The following is a 16,654-nucleotide window of genomic DNA, read 5'->3' on the forward strand; positions in this document are numbered from 1 at the left end:
CAATTTCACAACAACATATATATATATAAGGTTGGTGATCTTTTGAGGGGTAGGTTTTCACTATTTCACTTTTATTAGTATTCAGAGTCATTGCCCAAAAAGTACACTTTTCATAGTATCGAAAAAGACCTTTGCATTTCCACATATACACAGAGGACGCCAAACACACTTAATCGCATATATAAAGACACATTTTCACTGTCACTGTTATTTAAAGCAAACCGTGCTTGCGCCGGATCCTTCTTCCACACATTCTCAATGAAAGCATAGAATAGTAGCTACATTTCGACTTTGCTTCCATCACCATCATAATTTACTGTCGTTGTTTAGAAATTTAACCAAATGTGAAGGGGGGGGTTTGGGGAAACAGCCACGATTCAGTATTCTGCCTACTCCTTCAACAGTACTCAGAAATCAAAGTTACCCTCGATAGTCAAGTTGTGTTTGTGAGCGTGCATATACATGTGTGTGTACACAAACACACAAACACACACACACACACACACACACACTCCTCTAATTCGAACTCTACCCATCTCTGCCTGCCTGGAGATACTTCTCCCTTCACTTGTTGTGCTTTTAATTACAGTATTTTGAGCTTTGTGGGGTTTTTTTTAATGCAGGCTTTTGCTAATTAAAACAAAACAGTACGCAAATATGTGGCCATTTTGAAACATCCATAGCGGTTCATCAACACTTCAAGGCTGTACTTAAAAAAAACAACCACAACAGAAAAACGCTTAATCTCATTATTGAAATTTCCCCTTTCCCTCTTTTTTCTTTTTGGTGGGGTGGGATCCTAACTAAATATTTCAATCATATGTACAAGGAAACACGCTTTTCCTAATCTGTACTGTAATATTTCGGTGCCATAAAGTCGCCATGGTGGCAACTTTAATCATAGAGTATATTTATATTTTGTTTTGTATTTTTTTAAAAAAAATCCGAATGAATGGGCTCAGGTCTGAGGTGAAAAGGAGACGAACAATGGCACCAATCTATCCCGAGTTAGCAGCAAAGACATAAATAAGACGCCTGTACATCTCTGGCCGTCCTAGAATATGGAGGTTTCCCTCTGAGCAAGCGACCGCCGCCCCCCCCTTTTTTTGTCCCTGGAAGCCATTCCACCAATTTCCAGTCTTTCATATTAACACCGATGCTCCACTTCAAAGTTTGTTTGGTGTGGTTTTTCTTTTTTTAAAGAATCTTGATACCATCTGAAGCGTATCCTAACCTACACTTTGGAGACCTGACTATGTACATCACTCCCTTCCATGTCCATTTATCCTACCGATCCAGAAATTCACAGTTCATTGCAAATATATATAGATATATATAAATAGGTATATATTTTAATCAAGCCTTTGAAAGTCGTCAGAACCATTACAATACGAATTATATCTATATATATATATATTCCTGGAGGAACATAAGAGGGGAGGGGTAAAGGGAGATGTAAAGAGCAACTAAAGAGAGGGTATGGTGGCAACTCCACACACCCCCGCCTCGTTGTAAGCATTGCTTTACTCCCCTGACTTCTCCTCTGTTTCTTCTCCCGGCTGGGTGGAATTGATGAGTTTGCTTTCTTTTTTCCATTTCATCCTCCTGTTTTGAAACCAGATTTTAATCTGCCGCTCAGTGAGGCAGAGAGCGTTCGCTATCTCAATCCGTCGCCTCCTGGTTAAATATCTGTTATAGTGAAATTCCTTCTCTAACTCTAAGGTCTGGTATCTGGTGTAGGTCTGCCTGCCCCGTCTGCCGTGCGTTCCGTATACTGCACCTATGGAAGGAAAGACAAGATGGTCTCAGTTGGAGAGGCCTTCGTGCTTTCTGTTAACAATGGAGGAAAACTGCTTCGAGCTGCGCTGGTGTGCGTGTTTCCCCCCCTCTCTCCCCCATCCCCAGACCATATCCTTGCATAGGGAGATATAAGGAGATGCGTGGGGAAAGTTCAGTCCCTTCCTCAGCGTTTCCCGGGTTAAATTTTCCCAGGGATATCTAAGTTGGTAGCAGAACTTTGGGAAGCCAATGTTGGTATTGACGTCGGGGCTAAAATTCCGCGCTCAACACGCAGAAAATACTCTCATATGGCACGCAAACGGGCACATATGCACACGCTGTGACTGACTCTGTGTGGGGTGTGTAACATTTCTATCTCGCTGTGGCGTCGGCAAAAACTCAGGCTGCAATCCTATACCCATCTGCCTGGGAGTAAACCCCATGGAACTCAACAGGACCTACTTATAAGTGAACATGCCTAAGATCACGCCGATAGGGTACCTGGGCAGGATCCGGACAAAGTTAAGCAGCTCCATTGGTTTTCAGAGGCATACTCGAGCAGGCGCACGTCCTTAACTCTGCTCGATTTAAAATAAGTGCGACCTGAAAGTGCTTAACTTTGTCTGGACCACGACCTTTCATAATATAATTAAAGCAACAGATACCAGTTTCTGAGCTCATTTATTTGCAAGGCCATCGATTTCAGTAAAGCCTACTTTCAAGTAAGTGCTCTTAGGATAACAGCCTAGTAACGAACATAATTACAAAGAAATAAATCCTAGTATGCATTCTTAAAGCAACAAGCCCCCGCCCCTGCAGTGATATATTTACTGCAGTGTGGGACCCCCAAAAGAAACAAACTCACAACGGAGAAGGTAAACTTATGTAGGAAAAAACCTGAATAAAAATGCGTTGTGGAGTTTAAATTTTGCATGTCTTTTCCAAACTTCCCCTTTAAGATGGACAAAGGGTGAAATTCTGATCCATTGAAATCAATGGGAATTTGGCCATTGACCAAGTTTCCTCTCTTCCCACCTCCTCCGCCCCCAGGAGATGATTTGTGTGCGTGCACATATTACTGGAAAACGTGCATTCAGTAGCTAATACTTACACACTAATGAGTGGGTGAAGGGAGGGGGAAGAGAGGATCTGTCTTGCAAATATATTGAGCAGTCAATACAGAGGGCATATTCCTCTGCATCAGTCTTTGGCTCTCAGGGAAGCGGGCTTCTTTTAATCATGATATTTCGTACTAGTAGCAGCAATAACCACCATCCAAGCCTACAACGAGCACCAGATCTTAGTACTTTATACCGAACTGGCTCTCAGGTATGATTGTTTGCCATTGCAACCTTTATCTGCTGACTCAGAGTTTAGGCGACCTTTCCTTTAAAATAAATAAATGCATACTTCTTCAAAGTAGCCCCCCCACCCCCACCTCACCCCGCCCAGCAAAGTGTCAGGATAGAGGAGAACCTGGAGAGGAATCTCAGTCTACCCACTTGCTTGCAGGTGACACTGGTTTTCACAGATCCACCTTCCCGCCCCCCCCCTTGCCAAAAACCCCTCTCATATTCCTCCATCCTCCCCCAAAGCCCTTTATCTCTCCCCCCCCCCTCACCTTCACTTTCACCCTCACTCGCCCGCCCACCCCTTGAGTCTTGCTTGCATCCCTGTGACTTACCAGCGCACGAGTTCATCCTTTGCATCCAAGGATAAACAGGACTGCTGTACTTCCGGTCGCTTCCTTCCTCGTTTAGGATTTTGGCCGGCCCGCTCTCGGGCTTGTACTGCTGGTCAGAAGCAAAGCAGGGCAGATAGTCCCCAGGGTGGCTGGCCCTTTGCTTGCCACTGCCGGAGGGCGAGGAGGCGCCGCCCAAGTCCTTGTCTGGATAGAAGCAGGAGGCTCCATAGTCATAGGATGCCCGGTTGCAGGCGATGACCGTGTTGGTGGACTGTTGATAGAAGCAAGGTGAGGAGTAGGTCTTGTCCTGCAGGCTGCCGGCCCCATAAGAGGCTGGGAAGTGCCTCAGAGCCTCGTACCCAGCTGGGTAGATGGGGATCTGCCCGAGGAAGGACTCCTGCCCATTAGGCAGGCTCCCCGGGAAAGTGGGATTCACAAAATAGGAACTCATTGACGCTCCCCAGATCCCGGACCGTGATTTGTTGTGTATTAGTACATCTGGCTATAACTATTAGTAGTCATCGAAGTGGTTTGTTTCTGGATGGCCGAGCGCCAAAAGCGACAGCAGCAAATAGCACCAGCTGATGGCTCGGCGACCAATGAGAGAGCGGCGGAGGGCCCTTCTCCCCTGGGACCCGCCGCCACCGAACCAGCAAAGTTACAAACAACACCCCCCCAGCCGCCGTATCTCAGCCGCCGCCGGAGCCCGGCAGATGGATGGCAACTTGGAAACAGCGGTTATCGTCCGCTGTGCCAAAAAGCTGGAGGCGGGGGGGAAGGCTAGAGAGGAATTGGGTGTGTGTGTGTTGTTGTATAGATAAATAAATCAAGGTGATTGTAGACACCCAGAGCACAGCCCCGCTGGCATCTGTAAGCAAAAGAGGCACCTCTGCAAAGTTAGGGTGTCTAGACTGAAGGCGTTATGAAGCAGCACCCAGGAAACTCCCCATTGCCCCCTCTCCATTGATGCTCCCGCCAGGACCCCTCAGCCTCCCCCCTCCCCGGAAGATGAAAGCAAGGCAGCCGGTTGGTTGATTTATGTGGTATCTAAGAATTTAAAAATATAATAAGAAAATGTCAAACAAGTTCGAAAACGGGAACTTCTGCTCACTGACCGGATTAAAAAGAGACCACCTCAATTAAAAGCTTCAATTATTTTCACATATTCCTAGTCCCGGGTGGGGCGGGGAGAATAAGCTTAGTCATACAAGGCTTCCCAAAATGTTTCGATTCAGATAATAATAATAATTAATAATAATATCGAATACCGCTTAGCCTAGTTTTATTTAGTTAGTAAGAAAACACGCGCGCGCAGATACGTCTCTCTGCAATAATTCTTCTTCTTTGAGCCTCTTGGTGACTGAGGAAAATAATCTCGCCTTTTAAGCTTGACCCAGACAATTTTAATAGGAAATCGGAAAGCAGGAAAGAAGTGAGGATGTCTCGACGTGGTTGTTATTGTGTGTTGGCAGTGGGTGGTTGTTTTTTTTGTGTTATTGTTTTTGGCAAAGGAATCCTCTCGAAAGTAGCTGAGGACAAGACATCAGAAGCTTTGAAAAGGCTGAATCATTCCGGCAAGGACGGGCTTGCTTTTCTTGTTGACATTTTTTAACTCGTCAAGGAATATATCTGCAGCTTTAGTCCTTGTTTTTGTCTCCGTCTGGCAGGCAGAGGGGAAACCCGTCATGGCGAACTTTGCACAAATGCCCTTTATAGCCAGTACTTTGGGTGGGGGGCTGCCCTTCTTCACCTTTATATTTAACCTGGCTCTTGTGGACTCCCCCAGACATCACCTAGCAAGCACCACACTGTAATCCCTCCCCCACAAACGTGGTGGAAAATTTAGGGTGATGAAAAGAAGGCAGTACGCCTAGGCCTAAGGTAGCAGAGGTACTAATGCTAACATCTGATAGATCCACGCTTTTAATACATTTGATTCATTTCTAAGCAGGTTTACTCAGAAGTAAGTCCCCCCCCCCTGAGCCCATTAGGACTTTGGTCCCAAGTAAAGTGTCTTTTGGACAGAGGCCCACAAAATATTTTCTGTGGCAATTGCCTGGGTAGCGATTTACACTTCCCTCCACAAGACTCGAGTTTTTGAATGGGCGCTTTAAAAACTATCCCTCAATTGGCTTGAAAGCCGTGAGCTTTGTCCCCAGTTGCAATCTGGTTTGTTTCATTTCCGGAGTCCCATTACGGGATCTATAAAACAGCAGTAAGTTAAAACGTCTCCCCACCCCGTGCATTGTTTCCGCCCCTCATCGGGGTTTCACAGGCAACTCTCGATTACCTCCAATAATGGCGAGTGCTTTCAAAGGACTTCCCCAATCTTTCAGCTAAAAGGTTACCTATAAATGCAATCGATAGTATAGGTGGGAGAGCTCAGACACAGAGGAACAGGAAGCTAACCATTCGCCGAGGACAACAAAAAATGAGTAAATCACGTTTCAAACATTTTTACAGTGCAGCTATATAACGTCAGGATGCACAAGGCACTCGAAAGTGGGAAACTTCATACGGTTGAAGGACAGGTAAAACATTTCTTCATTCTCTATTAATATTTTCAGGAAGTTGTGCTGGGGTTCCCCATCCCATCAGTTTTAATGAACCAAAATGCCACTCTCAAATTATCCTGCAAAGACCAGCAGCCAGGAAAAATACAAACTGTAGGGAAGCGCAATATAAGGAAGGCATCGCCCTCATTTTTCTTTTACTCACCAAGAATCAAATAAAGCAGAATTAAAAGTACGAAAGTGCATGCAACGCTCACCAGGTCTCTTAACGAGGTTACTTAGCAAGATGCAATGTAATAATAATAATAATAATGTCATGGTTGCATTCCAGTGTACAAATATATATATATATATCAAGGTCTGCCAGTAGAAAAAGTCGCCCCTCCCCAGCTAGAGGTTCCGAGACCCACATCTGCTAAACAGAAGCCTTGCCATAGACTGCAGCTTCTCAAATGAACCCAGACAAGCTCCCGGAGACACATTCCTGACCCAAGCAAGGTAAACAGCTGGAGTGGCCCCGTTTAAAAGAAAACATGCAAAACTCCAAAAAAAAAATTTTTTTTTTAATATAGCAGTACCCATCGATTTAAAATGTGTGACTACCCGTTTAACAGTGCGAGGATTTCCCCCCATCCACCCCCATCCACCCCCTTTGCTCTCGGGCTTTCATTCAATCGAAGCCATAAGTCAAACAAAGTTAGAATACAGGTGCGGGGGGCAGTTACCCTCTTAAGCTTAAAAGCTCCGTTTCCCTAAGGTATAAATCCACTTGCAAATCCTTCTTAGGTTCAGAGGTGTAACAGAAAGCAACATTTAGCTAACAGCCGCTAATCCAAACAGTTCTCGCAATCCCAGCTATTGTTTAGACTGGACGTGTTAGTAGCCCTTCCTGGTCCTTCCAATTCACCACGCCAAAACATTCAGTTCAACAACAATATCTTTCCGGGGTGTCCCCTTCAAATCCCGTCTGCCACGTAATTTTTTTAAGCTCTCGCGGAAAAAGAATCCTTAAAGCGATACGGCTTGAGGTGGGCAACTGAAGGCCGATTTTTACAAATAGAGTTTTCCAATGGAGAACCACCCGCTACGTTCTGCGGGTGTGTGTGTGTGTGTGTGTGTGTGTGTGTTTGGATGGATGTGTGTGTGTGTGATACTGGCGGTTGCCCCAGCTCACTCTGCGTCCAGTACCACCTTCAACCACACAGTGGCAGCACTGAGTACACTCCACTTGGCGATAAATAATCCGACATTCACTGCGGTTGCAGTCAGCCAGATACTGCAATGCAATGCACACGTAATTCTTTATCAGCTCGGAGAAGTGGGGGGGACGGACACCCATCGTTCTGAACACATAAGATAATTGCTTCTCATCTTTAACAACTGAAATGAATATTTGAAGATATGCAATCCGAAATATTTTCCTCCCAGAAAACCATTTTAAGGAGACGGCACAAAATGGGCGAATCACACAAAATTACGTACTCTTACGAAAATATTGCTTCACAACATCCCTCCACCTATACCAATTTTGAGGATAATTTTCTATTATTTCATTAACCTGTTTTTCTCTCACATCCACACAAACACTCCCCCGTCTCCACCAAACAAAAAGCCGCATTTTGTGATTCTGAAGTAAGATTCCTTATTGCATTTAATCCTTAGCTATCATTAAGGAACAAGCTGCATTTCGGGACTTTAAAAAGCTCCTAATGTTATCCAGGCGCCATACGATATACGTGACTACCATGCTATTGTACGTACTTCTCCATCTGAAGATGGAGCAATCCAGTGCATGCATAATCTATCCTCTGACGTTACCGGAATTAATTTCCACCTAACATCTAAAATGAAGCGATAAGCTCCTAAACTCTCTATTTACATCGACAGATCTCATAGCAACAACAACCACGCATTAAACACCAAAAAAAGTCAAAACGCGCCCGCTTTGCTAAAATACACATTTTAGAAGCATTCCAGCTCTGCCTTACTATCAACGCAGCATTTAATGAGACGGTTTCTAAAATCTCCCGTGGCTTCAAAAAAATACAGGTTATTCTTAAGCAAATGTAGCTGCAGCCCGGTGCTAAAATAGCATATCTACAGGCTCACTAGCAGTTCTGGTCTGTTTTGATTGCACCCGGCACAATCCAGGAAGCTTAGAGAGTCAATTGGCACCACCGCACCTTTGGCGGATCAACATTCTATGTCTAATCTGTTTCAGAGAAGGATGCTGATTTCCCAGGTTTGTCTAGTCTAATGTTATAACAGGGTTTGCTCGCTCATGCTGGTAGTTCTCTGAATTTCTCACCTTTTTAGGTTCTGGCTTGCAGGAGCCCCTGCTACTTTGACAGCTGTCGCTTTGGCTGCACCGGAGACGAATCGCCCTCCTTTTGGTGCCAGAAGAAGCAGGAAATTAGCCAGGTTGCGAGTTGAAAATCTGCCACTCCAGCGCTTTGAATCCAATATGCCACACCTTCCGGCGGAGGAACTGGAAATTGCCATCCAAGACCTGCGTTCTAGGCGACTGCCTGCTCTGAACCTCCATCCACCCGGCTCCCTATTGACTTACAAAGGACAAATGAAAATCGGGGGTGGTGGAGGTGGGGGGGGACGACTGAAAAGCCAGAGAGATCCGAAGCAGGACAGAGCTGAGCAAAAGAATGCAGCTCTATTCTCGCCAGGGAAATTATAAAAAAGTTCATGTTCACGGTTGCCATCCACATGACCACCGGCAACCAATGGAGGAACGGAACCACTCATAAAGTTGTATTGCAAAGTTGTAAATTTTCATAAACAACAACGGATTTATGGCTCTTTCCTCCTCACTAAGAAAGAGGCAGGACTTAGAGAGGCGCCATTTTACCAGAGAGGCAAGCTCTAGATTTTTTAAAGGACCCACAGTCTGGACAATTTTTGGATTGTATTTTATAATAGGGCGAATATTAAAACTGTGCCACACGCTTTTAACAGAGCAGCAGGAAATCTGCCCTTATTCACTCACCACTCTTATTTATCTTTCCATATATATATATATGGAATATATATATATATATGAATGAGAGATAGCACTTAGTTTTGCTTTAAATGAATAAAAAGGAGGCGGGGAGAAAAATTGCTCGTAGGAGAAATATTTTGGGAATATGCTATGGAAATAGGTTCTATACATGTTATATCTTTGCTGATGGCATTGTCCTTAATTCCGTGTTCTGAGGGCTACCGTACACCCTACAGACAGCGCCTTAAAGCGCCTTATAGTCATTCCATTCCAGAAATTTCAGTGACTTCCTCTCCAAAGTGCGGACTATACCAGCCTATATATACCTCGCGAGATGCGTTTGAAAAACAAATCCTGAATTAGTTAATTAGGACCTACTTGGAAATCAGATATATGTTTTCCAACGAACCAGTAGACTCATCTTAAGCAAAATCTCTCTTTTGTATCCCCATTATACTATGGGGAAGGAACTCTGATTGGAATCCACGAGATTTCCGCCCAAGTAATATTTGGGTTGCTTGCTGGGTGGCTAGCAGCCCGCTCGCTCATTCTCATATATAAAGTAGATCACTGTGAGAGCAGATCTTAGTGATTATATTAACATTTATTTCCAAGTACCAGGTTGACAGAGTTATCGTTAGTTGCTTTGGGTTGTTTTGTATATACTCGGGACTTTCGCATTTGGATGCGGGTCTGCCTGCGTGCCTAGATGTGTATATAAATGTTTATATAGATATGTAACTTTTAATAATAAAAAAGAGAGGATATTTTGTCAACAAGCATTTTTTTATTTCTGTGTAACATAAAACACATCGAACGTGGGCGATACACGACAGCACCTCCGAAGAGTATTCACGCAGACGCACACACACACGCACTTCCCGCCCCCTTCAATTTTAACACGAGATACCTCAATGTTCACAGTGGAAAAAACACATTGTAACGTACATTTTATGAATAAAGTTTAGCCAAAACTTTCAAGGCAGAATTTATTTATACAGAGTTGTCGACGTTGCTTCATGCTACAAAGTTTGCCTAACCAAGTACGGGCTTCCCAGCAGATGACATGGTATATTTATCAATGAGGTCCAAGAAAATCAGAAATGGCTCAAGCCTCCCTCGATCCAATATACAATATTCGTTCTTTGATATGAAAATTAACGCTGCTTCAGACTTAACACATTCTGGCAATAGGGAGAAGGGAATAAGGTGGCTGAGAATAGCTATATGTGGCCGGTGCTTAAATTCACATCTTTTTTTTCAATTTGTTGCTTTGTGTTTTTTTCAGTTGCATCAAGCAGAATGGTAGAAAACTCAAAAGGGAACACTAAATCGGCCTTGAGCAGAGCCGCACAAAAAGGACGCGATGAAACCGCTTTGTACAAATCCATTGCGATGGTTTAACCTCCATCAAATTCGGCCTAGCGAAGACTTGTGTGACGAAAGCTTACATTGCAGCATATTGTTTCCACTTAATAACAGCCTTAGAATAAATATATTATTATTATTATTTAAAAACTTTAAATTATACTCAACAATACCAGGCATCAAATCCTGTGGCGGACTTGGGAAGGCCTCCCATTTCAATTGTTTTCCCTTTTATACCTTATGCGCTACGCTTCAGGTCCTGCAAGGAAGTCCGCTTTAAGTATCGTCATCTTTCCTTTTTGCATTAATAAAATACAGCATAATTTTGAAGATAGGTAGGCGGAGCTAGATAATAGGTAGTTTGGAAAATAGGTAGTACAAATCACTGCAGCTGAGTGTAGTGGTTTAGTCATTGTTTTCTCCCGCATGGAATTCGAAATTCCCCACCCACCCCCAAATCCTTCTTCAGGTTATTTTAAACAAAGAAACAAGAACAAAAAAATTCAGTAACTGGAAGTACATCGATCCTCAGCGTAAATTAGGTAGTTTGAGTGTGAGCCTAATGCACTTATCCCTTAGCGATTGATTGGGACCAGTACAGTCAGGTAGTTTATTTGGAAGTTAAACTATATGCGGCTCCCCAGCGTCCCCCCCCCTTTTTTTCTTTTTCTTATTATGTGCAAGTTACGACACCCCCCTCCCCTCACAGATATCAGGGCGGGGAGAAAAATCTATCCGTCTATCATGTAACAAAAAATAATAATACAACAGGTCTGGACATTCACAGCCAAACTGGTCCGGGTGTTCAAGTGATAATTTTACTCTTAGTTTACACAGAGCTGTGTGTCTCGGATGCTCTGGGAATGCGGAAGGGCCAGTCGAGGTGAACTCACCTCTCCCCCCATCCCTTATAATTGGAATTGGCGATTGCAAGGGTCTCCTTTTTAAATAGATTTTAATTATTATTTGAAGAGAGCGTTTACAATGTCACGTGCATACAGAAGACGAGCGCTGGGCTCCGGCGAGCTAGAGCCCGGGAGAGGGGGGGGGGAGTTGTCCGTTCATTCCGCTTCCTCTTCCTCTTCTTCCTCCTCCTCCTCTACTTTCTCCACAGAGGCAGTAGCTGATGTGCTGTCGTTGGCCGCCGGGGCGCCGCTGCCGCCGTCGCCGCCGCCTCCAGCTTCTTCTTTATGTTCCTTCTTCCATTTCATGCGCCGGTTTTGAAACCAAATCTTGATCTGCCTCTCGGTCAGGCACAGGGCGTGGGCGATCTCTATCCGCCGCCGCCGGGTCAGATAGCGGTTGAAATGGAATTCTTTCTCCAGCTCCAGAGTTTGGTAACGGGTATAGGTCTGACGCCCTCTCTTCCTATCCGGACCTGAAGAGAGGATTTGGGGAGGCCGGGGAAGAACCACCGAAGTTAGAGAACCAGGAAATAGTTTTACAACACTGGCAAACAAATGAAAAACAAATCCCTTCTATTTCCTATTCTCTCTCTCTCACACACACACACACACACACACGAGCCCCCCCCCCCCCCCCAATAAATGTATGTATGTATGTATGTATGTATGTATGTATGTATATTTCGGAACAGGACAGCAGCACTTCAATCTTGCTCATGCCTACTCAGAAGTAAGCTCCATTGAGTCCAGCAAGGCGTAACTTCCTGGCCAGTGGATAGAAGCTGACCGTCCAATTCTGAGACAGGTCTACTCGGAAGCAAATCCCACCGACTTCCTGCACAGTATATTAAAAACTGAAGGCTTAGCTTTCCCTCAAGTGCCCGGGGCAAAGGCGACAAACCGGGTGGGTGGAGGAATTCGGGTTTTAACCAGGTAGTTTAAATAAATAAACCCAGGCGGGGGAAAAGAGGGCGATTGACTGAAAGCAAGCTCTCTCCGGTTTGCCCGCCACATTCCAGACTCTGGCGGAAGTCAAAGCGGTGTCTGGAACTCAGGGCTCGCTTTTGCTCCCAGTTAAAAGAGCAGGTCTTCCTGTCCTCCCGCAAAATTAACTGCAGGTTCGGGTTTGCATCGCTCCAATAACCCATTTCTTTATTGACATGCCTACCACTGACCGTCTATATTTCTTGCGGAGGGTGGGTCAGATTAATAATAGGGAATCAAACGTTTTCGCTCACTCCAAGAGAAAGCTCCATTTCCCCCCCATATATTTTTTTTCTCTCTCTCTCTGATACGTCCCCCACCCCAGTCCGCACCCCCGGCTCTTCTCTCACTCAGCATTACTCCCCCCCCCCCCGCCTCCTTCGCCAGTGCGGGCGAGGAGAAGCGAGGCTCTCCCCCTGCCAGTCTCGGGGCACCTTCGCCATCACCCTTCCCATATTTCCCTAGGGCCCCGACCAAAAATTCAACCCAACGCTCCCATTCCATATCAGGGGAGGGAAAGAGAAAGAGAGAGAGAGAGTTAAATAAATTTACGAGGCTAGAACCCATTAATTGGGCAATAAAAAGTTTTATGAGACTCATTTACATACAATGCCACGGGCTTTCTGCGCAATGGCGCCGCTTGCTCTAATTAAAAGCAGGCAGGCAGGGCAGGCGCGCGCGCGCTCCTTGCGTGGAAGTTGCCCCCGCACCCGCGTGGAAGTTGCCATTCGCCTGCCTGGCAGCGCTTTCAATCCAACGCCCCCCCCCCCCCGCTCAGCCCGGCCTTCCCCGCCCGCATCTCGGTTTTGTCCCCCCACCCCCCTTCCTTCCTTCCTTCCTCCCCCATACCTGAAGACCTCATCCAGGGGTATATCCGGAAATTACTCTCCGCCTGGCTGTGCAGGTTGCTGTCCTCCGCTTTGTCACAGCTGGGTTTGGTTAAGTCATTGCAAAGGACGGGAATGTTCTGATCAAAAGTGGAGCAATGCAGGTTGTAGGCATCCGAGCCCAGGCTGTATCCGGAAGAGAACGGGCTTTGATATATGGTGCTGTTCACGTTGTACAAGGCAGGCATGGAGGAGGTGAACGCGCTAGCGCCTGGTCCATAGCCGCTTCTCTGCGAGTTGGTAGCAAAGGAGCAAGACGTGGGCTCCGCATTTTGGAAGAGAGAAGCAGCCCCCGTCGTATATTTGCTAAAAAGAGCGTTCACATAATACGAAGAACTCATAATTTTGACCGGTGATTTGTGGTCCGGTAGGCTTCCGTGTCGGTTTTACGAGGTAGCGTGATATATGATAACATTACACCCCCAGATTTACACCAAACCCCATTTTCTTTTGGACTGAGCTGCCTCCACCACGTGACCAGTCATATGACCCCATCCTCCAATCTCCTCCTGCATCACAGGTGGTATAGATCAGGGTGGCTCACAAGGTCCTATGATGGAAGGGGAAGAGGATCGAGCCGACGCCTGGCCGATTCGAAGGCGAGGGGGAGACTTGGCCGCTCGGGCAGCTCCAACGGGGCCCGGGTTCCCGGAGAGGCTCCGGATAAAGCCGAGGGAGCGCCGAGATCAGCCCCGAGGCAGAGGGAGCGAGAATAAGAAACCCAGTGTTTTGAAATACACATTTTCCTCTTTGCATCTTTATCCTCTCTACCCCTTTTCTCCTCGTCTTTTCTTTTTTTAAGGGGAGGAAAAGGCATTTCTGTTCTGCTCCTCCATATACCCCACTCCTCAGTCATATTTCCTGCAGAGCTGGAAATAAACCACAAACACAACTCTGAGTTTCCATGTACGTTTCCTGTTTGTTTTTCTTGTTTCTTATCTCTCCGCCTTTCAGCTCTTCCATATTCCGAAAGGGGAGGGGTAGAACTGCGGGAGGGAAAGCACATTAAATAAATAAATAAATACAAAGGCAAGGTGCCCATAAAAAATACCCCCATAGTAAAAACAACCACCACCATTATGCAGGATGTGTTATCTGCGTCTGTCTATCTCAAGTCTGTGTGTGTGTGTGTGTGTGTGTGTGTGTGTGTGTGTGTGTGTATGAATGAACTCATTTGGCAAATCCTTCTGTATCCTGCTCACATTTATTTTTCCTCAGGAAAGGAAAGAGTGAAATATTTATATGAGAGGCTTCCCAATTTGCTCGCAGATTTATTAAGATATTGACAGACATATTCGGCTAATCGCTGCTGGCGAGATGAGTGAAGGGTTGCTAAATACGTGTTCTATCATCTCTCTCCCCCTCTTTTGCCAAATTCTCTTCCTCAGCAACAAAACACAAATAGAGAAAAAGCACAGCATATCTGAGGGAGGGCGGGTGGGTATCTTTCCTAAAAAGAAAGAGGAGGAGGAGGAGGAGGAGGAGGAGGAGGAGGAGGAGGAGGAGGAGAAGAAGAAGAAGAAGAAGAAGAAGAAGAAGAAGAAGAAGAAGAAGAAGAAGAAGAAGAAGAAGAAGGCATGTGTCTACTTTTGCCTGTTCCTTTTACTCCAGGAAGGTTTATATCCAGGAGGGAGTTTTGTTTTGTTTTGTTTTGTTTTTGTTTTTCGGTGATAATGCAGCCGGTCTGCCTTTACTGGTGCGGATTTCTTCTATGCATTAGCATGCATATTTCAGCCACCACCACCCCCCCCCAAAAAAATGATACAGTGGGAAATAAAATAAAAACAAACGGACTTTCAGCACCTCTTATTTTTTAAAAAAAAATCGAAGAGACTTGGGATGCGGACTCAGGTTTCTTTGTTTCATCCTGGCTTCTTCTTTCTCCTCCTCCGCCTCCGGGGTAAATAAATACCTACCTCTGACTTTATGTGGTGGTGGCGAGAGCGGTGGCATGTGTGTGTATGTGTGTGTGTCCGTCCCAGATCTCGGATAAGGCAGCTCCTTAATTTCTAAACACTCGGCCCCCACCAAGCAATAAGAGGACACGCCATTGAGGATGTTGCGCCCTACCCTTCCTTTAAAACGGATCGTAAAACTAGTTTCCTTCCCTCAGACGGGGGAGTTTTGGTAAAGACAGCTTTTACTGCCCTGCTATATTGCACACCATAAACTGGAAGGAGGACAATGAGATTGCCCCGGAAATTCTCCCTTTAGATTATAGAGTTTGGTATCCTGTGTGTACAAAGAGGTTCTCACCAGTTTAAAATTATGCCTGGCCCATATTTCGCAGGGACCCTTCAGAGGGGCACATTTTGGCAACCCATGGGAGGGAAGCGGGGGAGGGCTCAGCTAAGGGGCCTGAGGAGGCCCGGGTGCAACAGGGGCTGGAGAGAGGTGTTGGTGTACAGTTTTGGAAAGGAAGAACATTATTATCATGAACTCGTCTTCACAATCGGTGATATGGACTGGAGCCGGTCCTGGGCGCGGAGACCGCCCTTCGAGCTTTGCTTTGCTATTCCTGCGAGAGAACAGTCTGGTTGCATCGACAGACGTCTTTGGTTTTCATTCCGCCAAGATCGGTCAAGGCACCAAGATGGCTGTCAAACCCAAAGGAAGAAAATGTGTGTGTTGGCGGGGGGGGGGGGGGGGAGGCGTGTGATGCAAGATTGAGGGGCTACAATAATAATAATACCCCCTTAAAAAAAATAACCTTGAAATTTTAAGAAAGAAAGAAATAAAAGCCTCCTGAGAAAAATAAAAGAGGACTAAGAAGTTAGAAGGGAAGGAGAAAGAAAACCTGCCAAAGACGACGAGCCAGATCAAAGAAGCGGAATTAGACGGCATTCTGCCAATAAATTGCTCCTCTGGTGACAACGCAGCCAAGATGCCAGAAGAAAGCAGCAGCAAACAGAACCGACAGTCTAGACTTGGGTATTGATAAGAGCAAGACAGAATTTTATCGATGAGTCTTTAAAGGACACCGTTAAGTGCAACTAGCTTTGAGGCCGAGGTCTGGGAGCATCAAACCGCACACTGCTTTCTTAGACGTGTGTGTGTGTGTCTCAGTTCTGCTGGGATTATATAAATATATTTTAAAATCGCGTTTGCCTAAAGTCACTTCTTGGAAACGCTATTTAAATTCAGAAGACCATCACACACACACGCACACACACACACACACACCGTTGTCCACGGCCTCCCCTCCAGGAAATAGGGCGTTTTATAATAAAGTCTCAGGACTAACCCTCGCTAAACGGAATGTCCCTTCGCAATGAGCTCCGAATCACCTCCAAAGTATAGACTTCCAGTATAAATAGCAAAAAAGAGGGGGGAAATGATTATTCACTTCTAAGCCATGTTTCCTGGACATATTACCGGTACATGAATGCGGAAATTTAATGGTGTCCAGTTTTCGAAGATGCCTCTATTCTCCATCCCACTTAAAAATAAAAATAAAAGATACGTTGGAATGGATACTGCTTAATTATTTAAAGTTTTCCCTAGGTCACTCATTCCATCCAAAGTGCCCTCTCCGCCCC

General features: G+C 45.5%; 3 protein-coding genes across 3 annotated transcripts in view; all 3 read right to left on the reverse strand.

Annotated features, from left to right (window-relative positions):
- The window catches only part of HOXA3 (homeobox A3), a 52,196-nt gene extending 43,779 nt beyond the window's left edge, over positions 1 to 8,417 (reverse strand). Inside the window, exon 1 of the mRNA XM_077937041.1 lies at positions 8,285 to 8,417. The gene's annotated coding sequence lies outside the window, so the exon portion shown is untranslated. The remainder of the gene's footprint in view (positions 1 to 8,284) is intronic.
- HOXA6 (homeobox A6) lies at positions 50 to 3,914 on the reverse strand. Its single transcript, XM_028750537.2, has 2 exons — positions 3,464 to 3,914; positions 50 to 1,780 (listed from the first exon to the last, which is right to left on the reverse strand). The coding sequence occupies exons 1-2, from the start codon at positions 3,912 to 3,914 to the stop codon at positions 1,524 to 1,526; spliced, it is 708 nt and encodes a 235-aa protein (XP_028606370.1). The 3' UTR covers positions 50 to 1,523.
- A 1,321-nt stretch (positions 8,418 to 9,738) lies between the features above and the next one.
- HOXA7 (homeobox A7) lies at positions 9,739 to 13,545 on the reverse strand. The gene is given in 3 exon segments (XM_028750538.2): positions 9,739 to 11,717; positions 13,078 to 13,464; positions 13,467 to 13,545. Coding segments are annotated over 3 exon segments (768 nt in total). The 5' UTR covers positions 13,531 to 13,545; the 3' UTR covers positions 9,739 to 11,400.
- Between the last annotated feature and the right edge of the window lie 3,109 nt (positions 13,546 to 16,654).

The sequence above is a fragment of the Podarcis muralis genome, chromosome 12, assembly GCF_964188315.1.
Source record: "Podarcis muralis chromosome 12, rPodMur119.hap1.1, whole genome shotgun sequence".
NCBI lineage: Eukaryota > Metazoa > Chordata > Lepidosauria > Squamata > Lacertidae > Podarcis > Podarcis muralis.

What these genes read in the sequence shown, in the direction of transcription:
- HOXA6 (XM_028750537.2), bottom strand. Translation starts at nt 3,914, where the DNA reads ATGAGTTCCTATTTTGTGAATCCCACTTTCCCGGGGAGCCTGCCTAAT. An exon ending in AAGGATGAACTCGTGCGCTG is followed by an intron (nt 1,781 to 3,463) that starts GTAAGTCACAGG and finishes TTCCTTCCATAG; the next exon opens with GTGCAGTATACGGAACGCAC.